Source organism: Gavialis gangeticus, unplaced genomic scaffold (assembly GCF_001723915.1).
Source record: "Gavialis gangeticus isolate Ggan-Ray unplaced genomic scaffold, GavGan_comp1, whole genome shotgun sequence".
In the NCBI taxonomy this organism is placed as follows: Eukaryota; Metazoa; Chordata; order Crocodylia; family Gavialidae; genus Gavialis; species Gavialis gangeticus.
In genome coordinates this window covers 29,778,229-29,798,550 of record NW_017729025.1, presented here as the reverse complement: position 1 = coordinate 29,798,550, position 20,322 = coordinate 29,778,229, and the positions used below count along the sequence as shown (strand labels likewise).

Sequence of the window (20,322 nt, the reverse complement as noted above, 5' to 3'; positions counted from 1 at the left end):
CCAGAAACTGCAAATTAGAGTTCCAACAAAATAAGAAAGTTGGTGACTATGACATCTAGTTTTAAACTAGAAAGTTAGGCATCAAACGTATAAAACTACCATGGAAGTCTTTTATAAAGATTTCTTGAATTGTTTTCTGATATTGGGGAAGATGTTATGTGAGACAATACAGGATAATAGGACTCCAGGCTACACAGTCACTCAGCACTTAAAGGTGTAATGTTTTTATTAACAACTACAATTACTGCTTTTGATGCATTTGCAAATGTCTTCACAATGAATGATGCAATTCACAATTAATAATAAGTAGCTCATCTATAGCACTTCTCAGAGGATTTCAGAGAGCATATAGTTCCATTTTAATTTTTAATTGCTAATTTCCTTAGCAGTAGTGGTACCATGCACCTCTGTAGGCTAGAACCTGATGCTGCTCTCCAAAGTGAATGGAGGAAGGAAGATTTACTGTTACTAAACCCTAGGGAAGAGTGAAGTCCACATCAAAATCCCCAGGGACTTCAGCAGAACAATGTTCTGGTCTTTTGTAAATATAAGTAGTTTCCTTATTTCCTTCTCCATTTCACTAGTTCTTGCACATGTACTTGAAATGCTGACTGGGCTGAGAGGATGTTGGTTAGAGGGTGTATGGAGAAATCATGTGTATACATGCAGAAAAAGATTTTAAAATAGGCAAATTATATCTTTGAAGCTTGAGAAGCAGATAATTAGAAGCTACTGTCCTTTAACCGGAACATTCGCTGAAGTCGGTTTACACACATTATTGTGCTTTACATTTTTTCATTTCATTTTTCTGTGATCTGTTTTATGCTTTCCTCTTTTACATCAAATACACAGCAGCTCTACTCCTTTTGCTACTAACTGTTCAGTAGCTATCATGACAGCAGAACTACATCTTCGTTCTCATTTAATAACCATTTATCATTCTGTACCTGCCCATTTTCAAGAAGGAATAAAGTTAAGTGTTCCAGAAATTGGAAAAAAATTAAACTTGACCTTTATTAAGTGGGTTAATTGTCACAATCTTAGCATGTATGAAATTAATGACCAAAAAGTGGAACTTCAGAGTTTCAAAAGACTAGGTTAATGTCCAAAAAAGTCTAAACTCTGACCTTTTTGACATATGCCAAAAGAAACAGCCACTCTAATAAATTACTACCTATGTGCAATTATAATAAACCATTCTTAGCATCCAAGCACTTGAATTAATTGCTGCAAGGCACTGTGGCTTCCTTGGAAGTATTATTCTTGAGAATCCTTTGCACTGTATGTCAAGTTGTGTGTGTATTTGTTTCAGTTTTAAAGCATGTTATTTATACCTTTGGACTCCACAAGTACATGCATCATTTATTAGCAATGAAATGAGGAATGCTGGGTGAGTAGCCAGCAGCACTAGCATGGTGACTGACAGGGAATAATGTTGGGGAAAGTGAGTTTGACCTAATGATAAACAGGCACTTATCACTGGACTTCATACACCTGGATATCTACAAGACAAACAGGAGAGTGGAGAGACTTCATACCCTTTCTTTATGCAAAGAAGGCCCACAAACAGTTGAATGGCAGCTTTTATAAAAAGGATATTTATAAAAACAAAAAACTGGAAGACGCAGCAGAGATGTAATGCACTGTTACCTTCTAGGTTAACATTTCAATATAGATTGGTCTGGGTTGGTTAGTGATATGGCATCCTCTCACAGATTTAAAAAATCTTTCTGTAAAGCCACAGAAGCATGTCAATAAACTACTGAAATGTTTAATTTATAAACAAAAGCAGATGAATTGAATAGAAAAACAAGGCATAAGAGGGGAGGTATATTGCTACATTTTACCATGTTTTAATGACCAAGTTGTTCTTGTTCTGCACCAGGACAAGCACGGGATTTTGCAAAGATTTATTGGGAAATCCAGGGATGAGAATAGTCAATAGTGCAGTGATGAGGGCCATTCACCTAGAACTTGGAAAACTTGAGATCCAAGTCTTGTGTGCCTCATTAATGATCATTAGAGTGGTTCTGCGTTATATAAATATTAATTAGAGCAAAGACAAACATTGATGTCCCACATCTCAGGTGAATATCTGACCTATCCATCACTCTGGTTCTGAGAGATATTTAATCCTGGACCTGGAAGCTTTCCTGACAAAAAAATTCACCAAACCTGATACATATCTGTGAAAAGTTTGTTCTGCATAATTGACATGTTTTGATGAAAAGCAGTATGGTTTTAGGAAGTTGCCAGCCACCTAATTTGAACATATCTGTAAAGGAACATTTTAATGGATAACACCTCCATGACTTTATAATCAATGTACGCAAGTGAAAAATAGGGCTATTGGACTGTCCATACCAACTACAAAGTTGTTATGAGCATCATCTCATGCAAGTTTCTTCTGAGTCATGCCCAAAAGAAAAAACCCTAAACAAGCAAACAGACCCAAAAAACGCCCCCAAAAATGTTTTTTTTTTTTTGTATTAAGAGCAGAGTACTGAATTTAGAAGGAAACTCCATTCATTAATCACTGGAAAGCCTCATAACTTATTTAAAATTCCATATCAATTAATACTTCTGTTTTTACAGCATTAAATGGAGAGGCTATTTTAAACATGACTAACTGAATCCAGATTAGTGATCACTCAAATTCAGAAGTTTCCTCGAATCTAGCAACTTAAAGTGATCGCTAAGAACAGTCAAGCTACCCCCAGCTTTTACACCAAACTAACATTCAACCGGTCACTCATTTTTCTTTCCCTTAAGTGTCTTCGCTTATAGTCCCTAATCCATGATCAACATCAGCACCTTCCCATGAATAGGGCAGAATAGAACTTCTGGGGTTTTACTGGCTTAACTGGTCATTGTAAAACCACTAGACACAAATTGGACATCCTTTGGTTTGTGATGGTTCAAGTCCTGTCATCACACACGCGCCGACTCATTTCCAAGACAGTGCAGATAATCATTTTGTATAAGCTTAGTTTCTTCTGTATATGGTCAGGTCATGATTCATACCATCATGTGATTTAACAATGATTTAATTTGTAAATACACTCTGATCTCTAGATATTACAAAAATAAAAGCAAGTTAGTAACATTGAATAATATGCAACACAAAGGCCATGCTAATGCCTCTATTGCTGAGAAACAAGCCCAGCCCCTGTGCCAGATTTGCTTCCACTGCATATGCACCCAAGCCCAGCAAATCATCAGCATAAATTGCTTATGTGGTTCCAAGTGTGTGCTCCATCTCCATTCTGAGGTTCTGTCTGAACACAAATGTTTCTGATAGCAAGTAGGCACGTCTCACTTTGTTTGTCTTTAAACAGTTGTATCACTGTAAAAGCCAATTCAAAAGCAATGCTTGATTTTGCTGTGCCTTTTTCAGTTTCATAGCTGTCACAAGTTCATCTCTGTTTTAAGGGAGCCCCACAGAAGATTCTAGCTGTAGGGGGGGAGGAAATATGAATCTTTATTGCTTTTTTATTCCACAATAAAGTTTTTCTGAGTTTCATTTCTCATCTTGATGCATGAAAATCTTGAACACGGCCTCCAAGGTGCATGAATAATCACTAGCAAGGAAGAGATGGCAGCAGCAGACTGTGGAGACACCTATGAATCTATACTCTCTGTGTTGTAATCGTGAAAGCAAACTGTTCATAGAATAGCACATGTAATAATATAGCATATTAGAAATCTTGCACATTAGAAGATCAATCACTAAAGCCCTCTCTAGACATATCTGAAATCTCCATTCAGGTAACACCAGCTAAATCTGCCAAGAAACTGGGGCAGGGTTTGGAATGTTACTATTTCAGAAGTATTTTGTTGGACGTCCTTTTATTTTTAACATTTTTATTTGGCACAGGTAATCCATGAGAAAAAATGGGATGACTGGATACTGAAAATTGGCTGAACTTCCCATCTCTCTCCAGAAAAAAAAGCAGTTTATACTGTAATAAAATGTAATGCATCAGATTGAACCAAATCATTTACATTTTGGATTACAACTGAGACATTTAGGAAATGTTAATTGTTTCAGAATTCTGCCACCTCCCAGGCAAGATGTGCAACTAGCAAAAGCAGAAGAATGTTCCTTTTAATACACAAATCAGAAGATCTAAAGTATCACGTGCAACAAACTTACTAATGTGTCTTAACACACTTCACAGTACAACATGCAGTGTCTGTTTGAAGTTCTTTCTATTGTCTAGTTGAGGGCCAATTTTAAAATGTCTAGAGAGAAATACCTAATTTTAGGCCAGTTCCTAAAAGTAAACTTGCATTCTTAGGAGTATGGGTACACAAGTTGTCACAAGGTAAGCTAAAGGGTGAACTTACAGTGCCTCAGTTATTCCACAGTACCTGCCCCTGTGCATGCTTTCACTGTGTTATGTCAGGTAATCTGACCTCAATGAAAGTGGAGCGAGTTACCTCACAATTTCCCGCTAGGAAAGAACACACATGCAGGAGAAGCTGACGGGCTGTAAATTCACACCTCATGGTAACTTGAACAAGTGCCCTTACCTTACGCTGGCCCAAGGAGTCCCAAACTGTGTTATGCATGTGTGGCATGCATCCTTGATGTTCTATCCATTCATTTTGCAATCATTTTTAAAAAGGTGGTATGAGAACCAATAAAATTCAGAAGCTGCTGCTCTACCTTATAATTTTAGCTCTTAAAGTCTCATCAGTTCTGCTATAAGGACATGGTTATGCTGTACAAAGCCAAAAAGCACAGGTTGTTAGGGAAACGACCCATCAGTAGCTAGGTTACATGCAGAATTCAAACATTTTGTTTATTATTTTATTTTATTTTGTTTTTGGAGAACAGTCCGAGAAATCTTACTGCTTCTTACTAACTAAATAGAAGCAACATTTGGCATTTAGCCTGGGAATAGTGTGAACAGCCTCTTACCCAAACATTAAGAAGAAAGTTAACTTTAAAATGCTTTGATAGGTCTGTTTTCATGACAGATGGCAATGAGGGCTTGTCAGTGCCAATTTTATCATTCCCCTTTCCCCGATTTTCAAAGGCTTAAGGAAGTTTTCAATTAGTGTTTCTAAAGGAATCAATTCATTTTGCTGAGTAGGAATGTAAGCTGCAAGATTAGACTACTTTGCACTTTTATTGTACTCAGCATGGCGTTTTCCTTCTCTAGGTAACACCAATACGCACCAGAAATAGGAGTTTGAAATCATACAGTATATCAGTGCTTTCTTCCGCTTATTATGATTACTTGCGTTTATGGTGTGCCCTCTGTTTAGTATTGTACTGAGCACCAGCTATAGTTCTTTTCTCCTCCTTTAACACAAACACCATGTCAATGCCAAATGCTGGATTTTGTTTGTATAATACACTTACCACTGAAGACATTGTAGAACTAAGTTTATTCAAGAAAACCCACACGATCTATCCTGTGGTTACCAGAGTTTGCTAAGCCATAGATAACAGCAAACATTGAAACAGAATACAGTGTATCAAACCAAATCATTTAAATTTTGGATTACAGTTATAATGCTCAGGTAACACAAGTTGTTGTTGGGTGTTATCTCACTTTTCTTTGATATATGTGCAATGCAACTGGCAGAAGCAGAAGTGGATGAATACTGTTTCTAATAAAAAATAACCTGAAGAGTGGTGACTTACATGACATTTAAACTGTCAGGATGAAAATACATACTATTCTACCTACAGGCAGCATATAGTTACAAAAATATTGGTCCAGCCTCTAGTTAATGGGAAAACAATATCCCATGTGTAATGGCCAAACACCATTCTCAGTGAAATATTTAGAAAAAGCTATTTAACTTTTTTTTTTATTCGTAGTTGAACACCGAAGTTGCTATGGCAATATGGAAGTCACTACTTGTCATGTGTATTGCACCAAAGATTTATGCAAAAGCACATTTTCCAAGTTGTAAAAGAAGCAAAAATCTAATAAATAAAAGACAATAAATATGTCCACTGGCATTTTACTGCCACCAGTCCTAGATGAGTAAGTTGCTATATTTACGTTTAAACAGTTATCCATACTTTGCCCAGTCTTTCCATTCCTTAGAACTTTTAAAGATAGTTTTGTTAAGTGGGAAAGTTCTTAAAAACTGAGCAAAAGAATTAAGCTGTGTATTAAATTAGGCCATTTCAAAGCCAAGCCTTGAAACTACCATCATTTTGGTATTGCACTATAATGCTGGAATAATTTTTACACAGAATTTACTATATGGAGGAGAGGGACAACCAACACTGCTGGGTAACAGACTTGATTGGCACTGTATTGGTAAGCCAAGATATGTGCCTCAGACTGCTACACAATATAAGTGGGAACACATGCAGCAAACTTGGTTTTAGTCTGCCCCAGACCAAAAAAACAGTATTGCTCACTCTTCTTCCTTTAGGTAAACAGTAGCAAATATATTTCAACCAAAAGATGAAGTTTAAAATAAGATAAGCTAACTGCTTTCACATTCAGCATTGTATCCAACTACATAAAATGAAAGAATAGCAGACAGGAATATTAAATCATATTTACCTTTAATAATGGTTCAGTCAAAAAAATTAGCTTTGAAAATCTCCAGCTAACTGTGAAAACCTGAAGAAGCTGAGACCTGACCCTACTGAACAACACAGATTAAAACTGTGGCTTGGCCTATCTGCTTTCAACTTCTCCATTTCCACCTCCATTGTTGTAAATAAAAAGGTATCACTTTAAAAGAAAAAAAAAAGTCAGCCTTTAAAATTAGGTGGATGTTGTACTGTAGTAGCCTAACTTTGATTTAAGGAAGAAAGCTGAAATGTTCTTAATATAGTAAAAACAAAACATAAAAAAGGAAACGGAAATCCTTAGAAATCACTGTAAGTCTGTGTTTAGGATTCTCATCAACATTTAAAACTACTGAAAATAAGGTTGCCACCTTACCTTTTTTTGGACTGGTGCACCTGATTTTAAACAGGTTTTCTTCCAGTCTCCTAAGTTTCTGATCCTCTTATCCAGTTTTCTGCTGTACTGCTCTCCCACCTTCATGCTGAATACCGAGTCAGTCCTGCCTTCTGCTTTTCTTGGCAGGAGGCAGAGCAAGCTTTTAATTTCGGTAGTCAGAGTGACAGAACAACAAAAGCACAGCAGATAGAAGAGCTTAATTCTTCCCCAGGAAGAAAATACATTTGTTCCACAAAGGGCTGCAAAATCTTCCAAAGGCACCTCTTTCCCCAGGTTTTTTTCCTGAAAGCAAGATGGCAATCTTAATTGAAAAAGGATGCTAAATTTTTTAAATAACTTAAAAAAAAAATCATTTTTTCTTATATAAAGCAGCAAAAACATTTTTCCTCTGCAGAAAGAGAAATGTTAACAAAGAAACACACCAATGTAAATGCACTGTTCATAAACTTCGGCTAATTTTAATTTCACAATAAAGTCAAACTTTATATTTTCTCTATTCTTTAACCTCATCAGTGCTGTCTGAAGAAGATTCTTTGGCATCTTCAGTCTCTCTGTTACTTTCTTCTTGATTTAGATTTTCATTTTCTGATTTGGTCCCATTAAGTAGAGAGTTTTCACCATTTACAAACCCATTCTCTGTGACTTCTGCATCAATGGCTTCACCAATCTTTAAGTTCCCTTGCTCCTCTGCTTCTTCCTCTAGGTTTCTCAAGACAATTGGGAGTCTAGAGTCAGCCACAGTGTTCTCTAGCAAGGCTATATTGCTCTCTTCATATTTTGGAAGGGGGTTTCCATCTGCCATTTGTTTGTTATAGTACTCTCTGTTGGCAGCTGCACTCTTTACTGCTTTCTCCAAAATCTCTTTTTCACCCAAGCGCAATTTGATAGCCATTGTCGCATGAGGAGTAAGGTCATGGGTCTCCAGGAAGGACTTGTCATCCTTGAGAAAAGAAAAAAAACACAACGTGTTACCAAAATAAACAATACAACTTATGGGTCTTTGGCCCTTGGAATATGTTACCAGTTAATCGCATCTGAAGTTGTTACTTAGCCACATGTTAATGAAATTAGTGGTGTGATAAAACAAGGAATAAGCAACAAAAGTTGTACAAAAAATGTGTAACAATTTTGTGGCTAGTTTTGAGCAAGCTATTAACTACATGACAGACCAGGCTGGGGCTCCCAACTGCAGTGGAAGCCCCATCAGCTGATGGGGCTCCCAGCCATAGGAGTGCACCAGGAGATTCTAAGCTACCTCTGCACCAGTAATACGGTGCAATGGGATCTGATGCTGGATCCCAGAGTCAGGCCTCCTGCCATGCACAAGTGGCATGGCAAGAAGAGTGATTGTGGGGATCCCACATCAGATCTCATCACATATTCACTTGCATGTCAACCAGGAGCCTTTAATTACATATGACAAGGCCTCCAATCTTGCAGGCTTATCTATAGGGGCAGGTTTTGTGCCTCTATGTAGCCCCAATTAAGTCCAATAAAGAGAAGAGGTACTTTGCACTGATAAGCCTGCAGAATCATAGCATGTCAGCAGTTTTAAAGATGATTAACAAACATGAATAAGAAATGGTATGTTTTCTTTACAGATTAGACCAGGAGACAGGGAAACTCACAAACATGAAGTTGAAACTGATCACATATAGGAGAGAAAAAACAAAGGCTATTTAGTTCTTTGCAGTGGTGCAGGTAGGATGGGACAACAGGATCAGGCACCCCAAGTACTGATGGGAGTGGGCAGGGAAAACGCTGTGCCCCCCACAACTTTTCCTGCAATCCCGGTGGCAAAGGCAACTAGAAGTCATTGCTGCCCAGGCAGCCCAGCCACATTCTTATGCTGCTGATTCTTTGGCTAATGCAGGGAAGGTTTATATGTAAAAGCACAGGTAATATAAACAGTTATAACAACTTGAAGATGAAGAGATGCTGTTCAGGGAGAAAGGGACTGTGTTTTGCTAGGATCACTATGCAACAAACTTGAGATTACATAAAATGACAAGTTGTTTTGCTCCTTTTACCTCCACAGTGGTTTTGTAGGTTTTCAAAAGAAGGGATGCTCTAGCTTCAAGGAATGTCCAAAGTTTAACCTCATTGTCCCAGCTAACTGGAAATTCAGAGTTGCCCAGAGTGAAGATTTTGTCAATTGCATGTTCTCCTATCAAGTGCTCTTTCAGCTCTTCTGCAGTAAATATAAAAAACAAGCTGTTAAAAAAAATAATCTCATCATTTACTTTGGCAGTTTAAAAATCACAGAAAGTTTATTTACAAAAATATGATCTGATATTATTAAGAGAAAACTCTCTTCCCTTAATAGAAGTTATCTAATGATCTGCCTATTTTTGGTACTATTCTCAAAGTGGCATCTGGAAGTCTGGAGGCTAACAACAAAATGAACCTTCAACTTTATTCTGACATAAGGTACTGAATATTTTGGCCAAACATACATATCGTAACTCTTACTTCACACATTATCACAGATGTATTGTCCTACGTAATAGTTTATGATAAGCAAAATAGAGTATTTCATGAAAGAGCTGTGTGTATTTGTAGACAATAGAAGAAATATTTGCTGGGAAAGAATGTATAAATACTCGTACAGTTATTTTTCCTATTGTCAAAGGGAATTTCTTTTAGTCGAACAAACTGACAGCTGTTGGTCAAAAAGTGCTTCCAATATGTTAGAAGACATCATGTGGCTTATGATAGCACTGCACACATTCTTTAAATCTTATTCCTTTTAATTATCAAAATTCTCTCCTGAAAAAAAGTTTATCACAAACTTCAAGTAAACATCTGACAGAAGTTGGTAAGAAAATGCTAAAACAACAGAATTGAGTGACATATATTTCAATTCCATTCGCTGATGAAAGGGTCACTGGGAACAGGACTTCATTAGTGAATCAGCCACTTGCATGTAATACTGTTCCTCAGTGAAAAGCCTGAATACAGACAATTACCAGTTTTCATACTGGGAATCTGGGATGCATCAATTCATTTTATTGCAACAAACATACCATAAGTATGTTTCCTCCAAGAAAATGCATGCCCATCTGGGACTCAGAGAAAATAGCCAGCTTGTTACATAATTATGACATCCTGCCTTTAAAAGGGAATCAAAGCTTGGGACCAGAACAAACACAAATACCCAGTTATCCTAGTACATAAAGGCAGACATATCAAAACAAGTTGAAGTCCAAAGCATATCATGCAACACTTATTCTGGGTTCCCCAACTACCTGAAAAACTCCATCATATATATATAAGCCATGAGAACAACTGTGGCATGGATTTGTATCTACAGTTAAGAACTCTAGGTTAAAACAGACAAACTGTTTAACTCTACAAAGACTAGCATTTTGATCAATCAAATTTTGCAATCTACTCCCAAAACTTCTCCAAAAGTAATAAATCCATTATATGAATATATGACAAATGAAATCCAGGCTCTACCTAACTGTGAAGATGGTAAATATTTACTTAGTGAGAAATAGGTAATTCAACAATTCTGTAACTCATATTATGGAAAACAGGACAAAGCTAAATGCTACAATTGACTTTCACAGGAGAGGCTCTTGTCTTGAAGGTAGGAATGGCAGAAAGTGAACTGATGGAGATGTTGACAATGCTACAGAAGTCCTTTAAATCATCCTCACCTTAATAATACCAAGGTTTCTTTTATAAAGTTCTATAAAATCAAGTAATTATAAATGAATACATATTTGAAAAGTTGGACCCTTACACTGTATTATTTCACAATCTAAGCTTACCATAGATTATGAACTACAAAAAAATGCAGTTTTAAATGTTCAAGCTGCTCAACTCTAAGATATTTCTTTTGGATTTTCTGTTACATGTTTTGGAATTTTCTAGTCCCATGACCAGATCTGGTGGTAAAAGCTGAAATACTGTCATATTAAGTGTGAGCAAGCTTCCCAGTCTTGGTATGCAATTTTTAAACCTTAAGAAAAAATGATCAGACCACAGAGCAAATTAATTTTTTGCAATCACAGGGAGATAAAAAAAGCAGTGGTGATGTGCATATATAGCATCATTCAAAGTGAAGGATTTTACATCATCTGAAGCTTTGTACAGAAGGTCACAACAATTTCTAGAAGCATCAGTACAGTCCCTATGCCAAATGACACAATGTTGATTGATACAATTTTATGTATTTAAAGGCACTGCAGTCTTAAAAGTCCCAGTCGTCTAAAGTCTAAACTTATGTTTCATGAGATGCCAGGAGATCCAGGTTCTTTGATGTATTCTCACACACAAAGAGATCCATTCTCAATCTTTCACTTTAAAAAACTTATTTTCAGTTTGTTTAATACATCTGTCACCTTTCCATTTAAAATGCATATATAAACATAAATTGTTGTAAATTATTTACCTTCACTCATACAAAACACTCGAAGGAAAGCCAAAAGCTGGGCAGAAATTGGAGGCTCAGTAGCGTGCAAGGCAAAAACGCTTGAACTAAAAAAGACCAAACTTATGTTAGACTGTGGTAACTTCATTATTCTAACATGAAAATACAATGTTTAATAAATTCAGTGTTCCTCAGGAACATGTTGAAATACCAAGGTCAAACCAATTTTTAAGGAGAAACTGAAGAACAACTTCTTTGACCGGTCTAAGAGATAAACAATTTTTTTTAAAACTGCTTGTTCTTTGGGGAAAACTCAGAATTACTTTTTGTATGGTTTTCATAATAAATTCATGAAAAAGTAACATTACACAAATCTTCCCCATCATACTGCAGCCTGAACTGAAAGGACTTTCTTCTGAAGACATATTTGTTACTTATACAGATTACTCTTACTTAAACTGTACTTTGCAATGTATGTGCAAGGGATAGGAAAGTAAGAAAAAAAACCCCACAGATAGGTTCAGATTAAACCATTGGCTGATTCTGTTCAAGTTTGTATTAAAACCAAAGATGTTCCCTTCCTGTATACTCCGGATTACACAATGCTACAGCTGAGAAAAATTCATTAAAACTTCATTATGACATTAATTTGCTATATAAACTGAAGGCGTAAGCAAACTATTACAAAACATATTTAATAATGCTTAACTGGACTTCATACACTTTGAAATATTCAAATATCAAACCCAGCTCATTTTGTTTTACTTACGTTGGGATGCCAGCACGAGCTAAAACCTCAGCCTTCATAGCATACAGCCTGTCACTTTTACTCACTCCAAGCTTTATTTTCACTCTGTCATGTGAATTATTATCAAAGAAAAAACCACTGTGGATCACAAACTCTGCATTTGACCGAGTGCCGTAAAAAATGTAAATCTAGAAGGATGAAAAGAGAAATGGAGAGAAAAAAAGCTAAAGATAAACTCAAAGAACTGATATAAGTTGGAAGTTATTTCCTGGAAAAGTTATTTTATTGTAATAACACAATGTTTATGAGGCTACAGAACCGAAACGCATATTTGTTTTCATTTGTTTATTCAAAATGCTGGGCAATGTTGTTATATGACTTCAAGTACGAGGTGTCCAATAGTTGACATGGATTTCTACAGAGAATAGAAACTCCCCATTACAAAGGGAGGCAACTGCTATTTAAATATACTGACATCTCATTTTTTTGTGAATGTTTTATATTACCCTTGGTCTCCCAACACACTCTAAATCAATTTTGTTCCTTTAAGAACAAGTTCAGTAATATATGTTATTTTTAAAAATATATGTGAATTAATACACTCTGCAGTAAGACTCTGAAGTAAGTGCTTAAAAATAATTAAAGAAAAAAAAAGTTATGGTTTTAAGTTGAGTTTTTACCTGACAATGGTTATATAAAATTCTCAGTAGAGCAAGTCACTGTATTATCTGTTGCAGTTGGTAATTACCAGGGCATTTATCCTTTCTTTTGATAATGGAATTGTAAACTGAAACAAGTCTTTTATTTCTTACAAAATACCCAGAAGAACATTACCTAAGTATAAAAGTTCTAGATATGTCTGTACTTTCTTTTAGAGGTAGATTCAAGATCCATTAAGAATCCAAACTGTCATCAGGCACGCATGTAAACTTCAGATTGAAATAGTAATTTCCACCTATCCCAACTTACAAGGTGAGAGTTCAATGTTGTTCTTCTCCAAGCCAAGCAAAACTAATCCTAAAATCACAGAAAAGTAAGGCCGCAGGGGCCATAAGGTCATGTAGTCCTACCCCCTGCTCAAAGCAGGACCCCCCCCAGCTAAACCATCCCAAGTCAAGTGTCTGTCTAATTGGCTTCTTGGAAATTTTCAGGGATGGAGATCCTATAACTTCTCTAGGTAGCCTGTTCCAATGCTTAACCAACTAATGATGCAATTATTTTTTTTTTTGTTAAGTTTTACATCAGTGATTCTCACCCCTTGTTTAACTCAGAGCACTCAGAAAATGCCAGCTCTTAGCTTTCATTTGTTTGCTGACTACGGAAAAATAAAGGAGCAGTTCTATAGCAAAGAAACATCACAAGAGGTCAAAAAGGACCAGAACAGAATGTTTCTGATGCTATAGATTCCTTTTTTAAATCTCTGAATTTCTCCTGTGAAACAGTGCTAATGTTGTGTCACATCCTTCAGCACTTAAAAGGATGGCGTGGCACCTCCAGGTGCTGCAACACCTGGTTGAGAATCAGTATTTTATGTCTCCCTACCCCAGGCTGTAAATGGTTAGTAGTTTAATGCACCTAATCCATAAAATATTACAGATAATCCCACATGCATGGATTGCCTATGTACATTGGAGAGATTACTGTAAGTATATAAACATGCTAACAAAACTCTGCACACTGCCCTCCAAAGTGCTTGGGAAACTTCTAAGATTAAATGGCAATATTTAAACACTTGTGATAGCTGAAAATATTGCAAAAGGAAAAGAACCCTGAACTCAGAACACACCAGTGTAGAAGTCTGTTAGATCAACTTCAATGTACACTGGATGTCAGATGAAACTTTTGTATAATTCACATGAGTAAACAGAAGTCAGCAATCTCACAGCCACAAACAGAGGTGAAGCTCCCCAGTCTAACTCACACCACTTCACAGAAAGAGCCATGAGTTAGACCAATCCTTCTGACCCAACAGTTGTTAGCTGTTGGGTCCAGAGGGTGTGTGACCAAGCTCCACTTTAGAGTTGATCTAGGGAGAGAGGTTGCGTCTCTTTAGCCTCTTCCCCCAGCTCCATTCCCCGGCTACCAGGCTCTGGTGCTCTCTCAGGATAGGAGAGGAAGAAGGCAGGGGAGAGCGGTCCCTTCTGGGGTTTCCGCAGCCTACGCTGGAGTGGGGTGGGTAAGTGGATAGATTGGAGCCCTCCCCTCGGGGGGGTGCGGGTGCTCCAATCCACCTGCCCCACCTTCCAGTAGTGCTGGCTAGGCAACCCCCAGAATGAGCTTCTTCTATTTCTACTTCTTCAAGACTTATTTCCTATTGTAGGGAATGCTTTGGATTCACTGTTCTTCAGTCTGAATGGGTGGACCAATTAGTCCAAGGCCAGGGAAATTACTTTCAGGTACATTTCTTTTTTTTAAGCCCTTGGGATGAACATGATACAGGTCAAATAATCACTGGGAAGGAAAATGGCCTCTGTCACCTATGTTGGTTGGTAACACCACCCCTTATTTGGCAATTGGATAACTCTTAAGCCAGTGGGCCAATCTTTTCAGCATGCATGTCACAAATTAAGCCCTGTACCCTCCCTGAACACACACTGATCCACTTCTGCCATCTAATCAGATGCTCTGCTCTCTGTCTTCTGCCCTTGGCCCTGGACTGTTTTGCTGCTCTGCTTTCTGCTCCCTGCCCTATCTACTACAGCCAGTTGTCTGCCCCCTTCCTTGATTTACCATGTACCACACAGAGATACTGTCTGTGCCATTTGTGACACGTGTGCTGTAGGCTGGTCACCTCCATTAGGCTAACACATACCAGTTAAACAATAAAGAAATGTACTGCAACCTGCTGCTGGTTATGAAAACTGAAGAACTGAGGTATTGCCCTTTAATAATTTCATCTTGAAATAATTTCATTTTGAAATGTCTCACCTGGTGTCTAATAATTTGTATACACCTCCCAGTGATTAAACGTTTGTACCAGCCCATAAGTCTTAAGGAGGATATCTTCACAGATGTATATGGGATATATTTTATTCTAATTTAATTTTTTTTAGTTTTACTAGAACTTGGTCAAAAATTAACCAAGTACAACAAAACCTCTGCTATGCAAGACCTCACCTACAGTACTTTGATATTAAATCTTTACATACATTAACTGTACCTGAAAAATACAAAGGCTTTAATTGCAGGTAATTACAATGTGTTCAGTTATCTTGTGCCCTCGTCTTCAGGGGACACAATGCAATGTTGCACAATACTTCACCGAATAACCAAGGTGTAGATAACTGTTCATATTACCTGCTCTCCAGCTTTAAAATCCTGAAGTGCTACACATTCACATCGGTCGTCTTCTAAATTGTAACCAGTAGTGATCTATCCAAAGAAAAAAAAAGACAGATATCTTTAGCATCTTGCATTTGTTTTCTCCCTGTTTTGATAAAACTACCTTTTATTGAAGTGGAATTTAAACAGAAGAAACTGCACATGCACATATTTTCCTTTACCTGACATAGCATAGATGATATTAAATGTTTATGAATTCTAAAACAATAATTTCTTAGTTAGGAACATTAAAATCTCTGCATCAGAGAAATTTAAGAAAGCAAAGGGAAAGCTCTGAGGAAAGTACTCTCCATAGACCAACACTCACTGGTCCTGAGCTAAATCCAGCAGCTTATTATAAAGTTCTTGAATGTTAAGACACTACTGTGAGGTACGCTAGAGACCTACAGTGAGTATGCTATTTTGTCTCATATCCTTCAAATATCAGTGCATTTTTTATCTCTCTCTCAATGAAAAAGGAGCAACTATGACTCTTTAGGGGATACCATCTTCAGAGAACTCCAATTTACTTGCAAATAATTCCCTTTATCTGAAGTTAAGTAATTAATCTTAGAAATTGAAGGGATTTTTTCTGTAAAAGCATACAGCAGAGGAGGGGAAAAGTACTCCTTATTGTCTTTAGAATAAAATCCCTTTCAGAAAAAAAAAGTCACAAAACTAAATATGCTCACTAGAAGTAAAGTCATCCTAAAACTTTTAAACAAAAATTATTTTGTTATAATTACACACTTGAATAATCCCACACAACAAGGAACCCATACTAATCGTAAGAGCTGGACAGAAAGGGTCTGGACAGAAAAAAAAGTATGCAATAATTGGGCAATCAGGGAGCAACTTCTCTAAGTTTTCTGAATTCAATTTTTACACAGTTACACTGTAGTAAAATAGTCCATTGACCAGGGGGACAAACTGCAGAGCCACAAATTCTCTTAAAGGGTCTTGGTACAGTTGGCACTTTGAGCTGTTCAAATGTTGATCAGTGTTAGTGTTAGCTCGTTTGGAGCAGTCACAATGCAAGGCAGTGGTTTCCAACCCTTTTCACTTGTGGACCCCTAAAACATTTCAAATAGAGGTGAGGACCCCTTTGAATTGTAAGTGTGGGTATTCACACACTTTTGACTGATAGTCATCTTTCATGGACCCTTTAAGGCAGTCTGTAAACCCCCAGGGGTCTGCAAACCACAGGTTGAAAACCACTGCCTCAGGCTAAAAACCTTTGATTGTCCCCCACCTGCACAGGTGTGACTTGCCATTAGAGGGCTGGGCAAGTAGGGCCCTGAGGGGGAGTGAGAGTTGTCACTACAGGACAGGTGTGCCAGGACAGGCTTGTCCCTGCTCTAGGTGGGTGGGTGCAAAATAGGAGGGGAAGAGGGCCAGGAACATGAAACTGGGAGGTGGAGAGTTAATGAGATAGGGGTGGATAAATGAACTGGGAAGTGAAAAGGAAATGGACATAGGTGGTGAAATGAAGGATAAAATAAAAACATACAGCATTAATCCCATAAATCCAGATCTCGAAAAATGAATTCTTGAAAGTCTGGCACTTCTTAAGCTTTTCTCTCTGCTCCCTGGAAGCTTGCACATGGCGGCTGCCGCTGCCATCCACCACCCCGCTCCGTGTACGGCCACTGCTCTGGGACTGGCCACTGCTACTTCCCCTCTCCCCCCTGCTGCCGCTCCATTTTCAAAAAAATGGAATTTTCAAATTTCCAGCAGGCACTCAGTCCCAAGCATGCTGGATTTATGAGCTTATACTGTATATAAAAAAAATAATTTAAAAAGAAATAAGGAAGTTAATTTAAAAAGGTCTCATGTTTTAACAAAGTTGGATCTGATATTTTGGTGTGGGGAAGTGCTGGTTATGCTTCCCAGGGTGGCTGGGAGGTGGGAGCAGTGAGGAAAGGTGCTTTTAGGGTAGCTACTGTGTAGCAAGAAACCCTTTTGTCTGCCCCCCCCCCCAAATGTGAAGCTCCTTCATATGGTCAAAGCTCCTCTTAGTATTTGCCCCCTTTTGGGGATGCTTTCTCTTTTCTACCTTTTCTTCCTTCCTCTCTCTTTTTCTTTTATTATACTATTATTATTTTTATATAAAGGTGTACTTGTAGGGAAAACAGAGCTTGTAGATGCTTTTACAAATGTACTTTAAGTTCAAAAGTAAGTTGTACCATGTAACAATGTTAACAAGAGCAGGAATCTCTGTATGGAGCAGGTCCCTGAATGAATCATGGCTGATTGTGCAACACAGTAGCTAGTCTGGATAAGTATGTTAATGAGCGGCAATTAACACCTACAAAATCAGACCAGGGAGAGGAAAGAATCAAAGAGCCAGGAATTCCCGGAAACTTCATCGTTAAGGGTACGGAACCGCTGTTTGAACCAATCAATGCTGGAAACAGACCCTTGGGGCTGAAATACCCCCTGAGCAACTACTTCCAGAGCTCTATTCATCATGACAGTGAATCAATCAAAATTCATCAACAGACTGCTGAGACTGCACGTACCTGCGGACATGACCCCTGCAGCTGACAGCTGCCATCCAGCAGCTACCAAGAGGGACGTCCCTCAAGGACAGCAGCCCCTGGATTGGGTAAGCCTGAGAATTGGGGAGTCAAAGTCTGCCAGAGAGGTATAAAAGGCAGCAAAGGATGACCCCAAAGGGCGCCCTCTTTGACCTGACCAGCACCCTGCTTGTCCAGCCAGAAGGACCAGCTGGTGACCCCCTTCTGAAGCAACATCGCACTGAAAGAAGCCTCAACTGGCCATTGACAGTGGACTCCAGTGCTTGGGGATACGTATATCTTGACACCAGTGCTAAGTGTTCAGAGCTAGCTAGCTAGCTAGCTAGCGTGTGTGTGTGTGTGTACGTACATGAATGTGTGCGTGTTTGAGGGGATCAGCACCAAGGTTTATGGTCTGACTTTTCCATCCGTCCAATAAACTAGAATTTTATGATGATCCTGTGACCTGCTGCTTTGTAGCCAACAACTGCCCCTGCCTTGGGAAGGAAGCCCCAGCTCACTGGGAACCAATCCAGTTCCCTATCTTGTTGCTCCCAAATCCCACTCCTGGACCCATCCATGCCCTGCAACCTGGTTAGCTGGCATGTGCTCTGTTGCATCTCTGGGGTGGAAAGGTGCAACCTGGGGAGTAGGAGGGAGAGTTGGCTTGGTGCCAGAACTGTCCCCTGGGCAGTAGAATTCAGGGGGTGGAAAGTTTGTCCACACAAAAACAGAAGGTAGGGAAAGGGACACTGCATCCTGGGATGCAGGAGGACTACAACTTGGGTGGGAGTGACCACACATTAACAGAACAGAAGGTGGGCAACATGGATCAAAGATGAACATGCCCAGGAGTGGCATAACTTTAAGGCACCTAAAGTGTATTTAAAACTAGTTTCAGCTGTTGTGTGGACAATCCAGGGGTTAAAAGCTCCTAGTGGCTCCCAAAATGAATGTGTAACAAGGCTCTCACACCGACCACTGCAAGAACTTTGTTTTCTGCTACAGAGATTAGGTCTGAACACAGGTACTATATCATGACTGCCATCTACCATCTTGGATTTGCTTTGTCTGAGGAGAGAACCCTTTGGGCTACTTTGAAAGCTTAGGTGGTGGCTTTACTTTGCTCACATACTTAAATATGCATCTGTAAGCCAAAACTATTCTTTCAAAATTACAAGAAATTCTTCTCAGACAGAAGAAATCCAGAATGGCAGCCATGAGCTAGTGCAATAGGAGTTCACTTTACACTTATGAAATGGCACTGTTTAAGACCTAAGTCAATCTGTGATCTTTGAAGACCCACAGGGCCCATTATGATCATCCAGTCTGAATTCCTGCTTAACACAGACTGCAGCACTTTACCCAGAGATTCTACTATACCACCCTGGATTGGTATTAAAGTTGAGAAAGAAATAAAGCCTCCAAGTTCTAAATGACCCCCACACTTTACCCACTCCCCTGTAACCTGTTCCTATGGTTGTTTATCCCAATTTCAGTGACCGCACTTGGGGGGGGGGGGGGGAAAAAGGGGACCTTCCAACCACAAAAAGGAATTTCTGGTAACTTCTTAAAAGCTTGAGATGTTTTACAATTTCTTTAGTTACTACATAGGCGCAAGAAATGTTTTCGAACTCCGAAAAACCCTTAGGGCACATCCATACATGCAGGCACATGCGCTTGCAGCAGCTCATATAGGAGTGACACAAATGTGAGCGGGGGATTTTTGTCTCAGCGCACATGCCAGGACATGCACTTTGGTATGGAGCAAGTTGTGCCACTTGGTGCAAAATAACCCTGCCCAGCTCCTCCTGGATTTTCAGCCAGGGGGAGCTAGAGCCTGGGGCCAGCACCTGCACTGGCCCCAGCAGTACAAAAAGGCTGCCTTGGCAAGCAGCTCAGGGCTACTCGCTCTCAGGATCTTCTGGGACCCAGCCAATTTGGTATCTAGGGACACTACCCCTTGTGCCAGCTGGGCTGCAGAAGCAGCATCCCAAATTCACTCTTTAAAATACCCCAAAATCCATGTTCTTCCACAATTAGAACAAAAAAACATCATATACGTAACTGGGGCAGCAGAAGCACCATAGAGACGCTCTGGCCAGAAATCAGTGTCCCTCCGGAAGACCAGCTTCCCAGTTACCTCAGGGCATTGTCCAGGACCATGCCCTGCCCCACTCTTTCCCTCCAGGGTATTTTTGGATACCTGGACATTCAGGTATCAAATTTTGAGCACGCGCTGCAAATATGCAGCACATGGAACATTTTTCAATTTGCCTCCTGCGCCATCTCAAACTGGCTTGGGATGCTGCAAGAGGCACATGAGCAGTGGCATACTGATTGGGGGTGGGGAGGGAGAAATCGAGGGTGGTGGCCGGAGAAGCCAAGGTGCCTCCTGTGTTT

At 39.0% G+C, this 20,322-nt stretch overlaps 1 protein-coding gene across 2 annotated transcripts in view; it reads right to left on the bottom strand.

Moving 5' to 3' along the window:
- Positions 1-3,830: 3,830 nt before the first annotated feature.
- SETD3 (SET domain containing 3) overlaps positions 3,831-20,322 on the bottom strand; it is a 97,333-nt gene continuing 80,841 nt past the window's right edge. For both annotated transcript variants that reach the window (XM_019518591.1, XM_019518592.1), the window contains 5 exons: positions 15,377-15,451; positions 12,101-12,267; positions 11,353-11,438; positions 8,981-9,141; positions 3,831-7,890 (listed from right to left, as the gene is read on the bottom strand). In XM_019518591.1, coding sequence (XP_019374136.1) covers positions 7,444-7,890; positions 8,981-9,141; positions 11,353-11,438; positions 12,101-12,267; positions 15,377-15,451 — 936 coding nt within the window. In that variant the 3' untranslated portion in view covers positions 3,831-7,443. The remainder of the gene's footprint in view (positions 7,891-8,980; positions 9,142-11,352; positions 11,439-12,100; positions 12,268-15,376; positions 15,452-20,322) is intronic.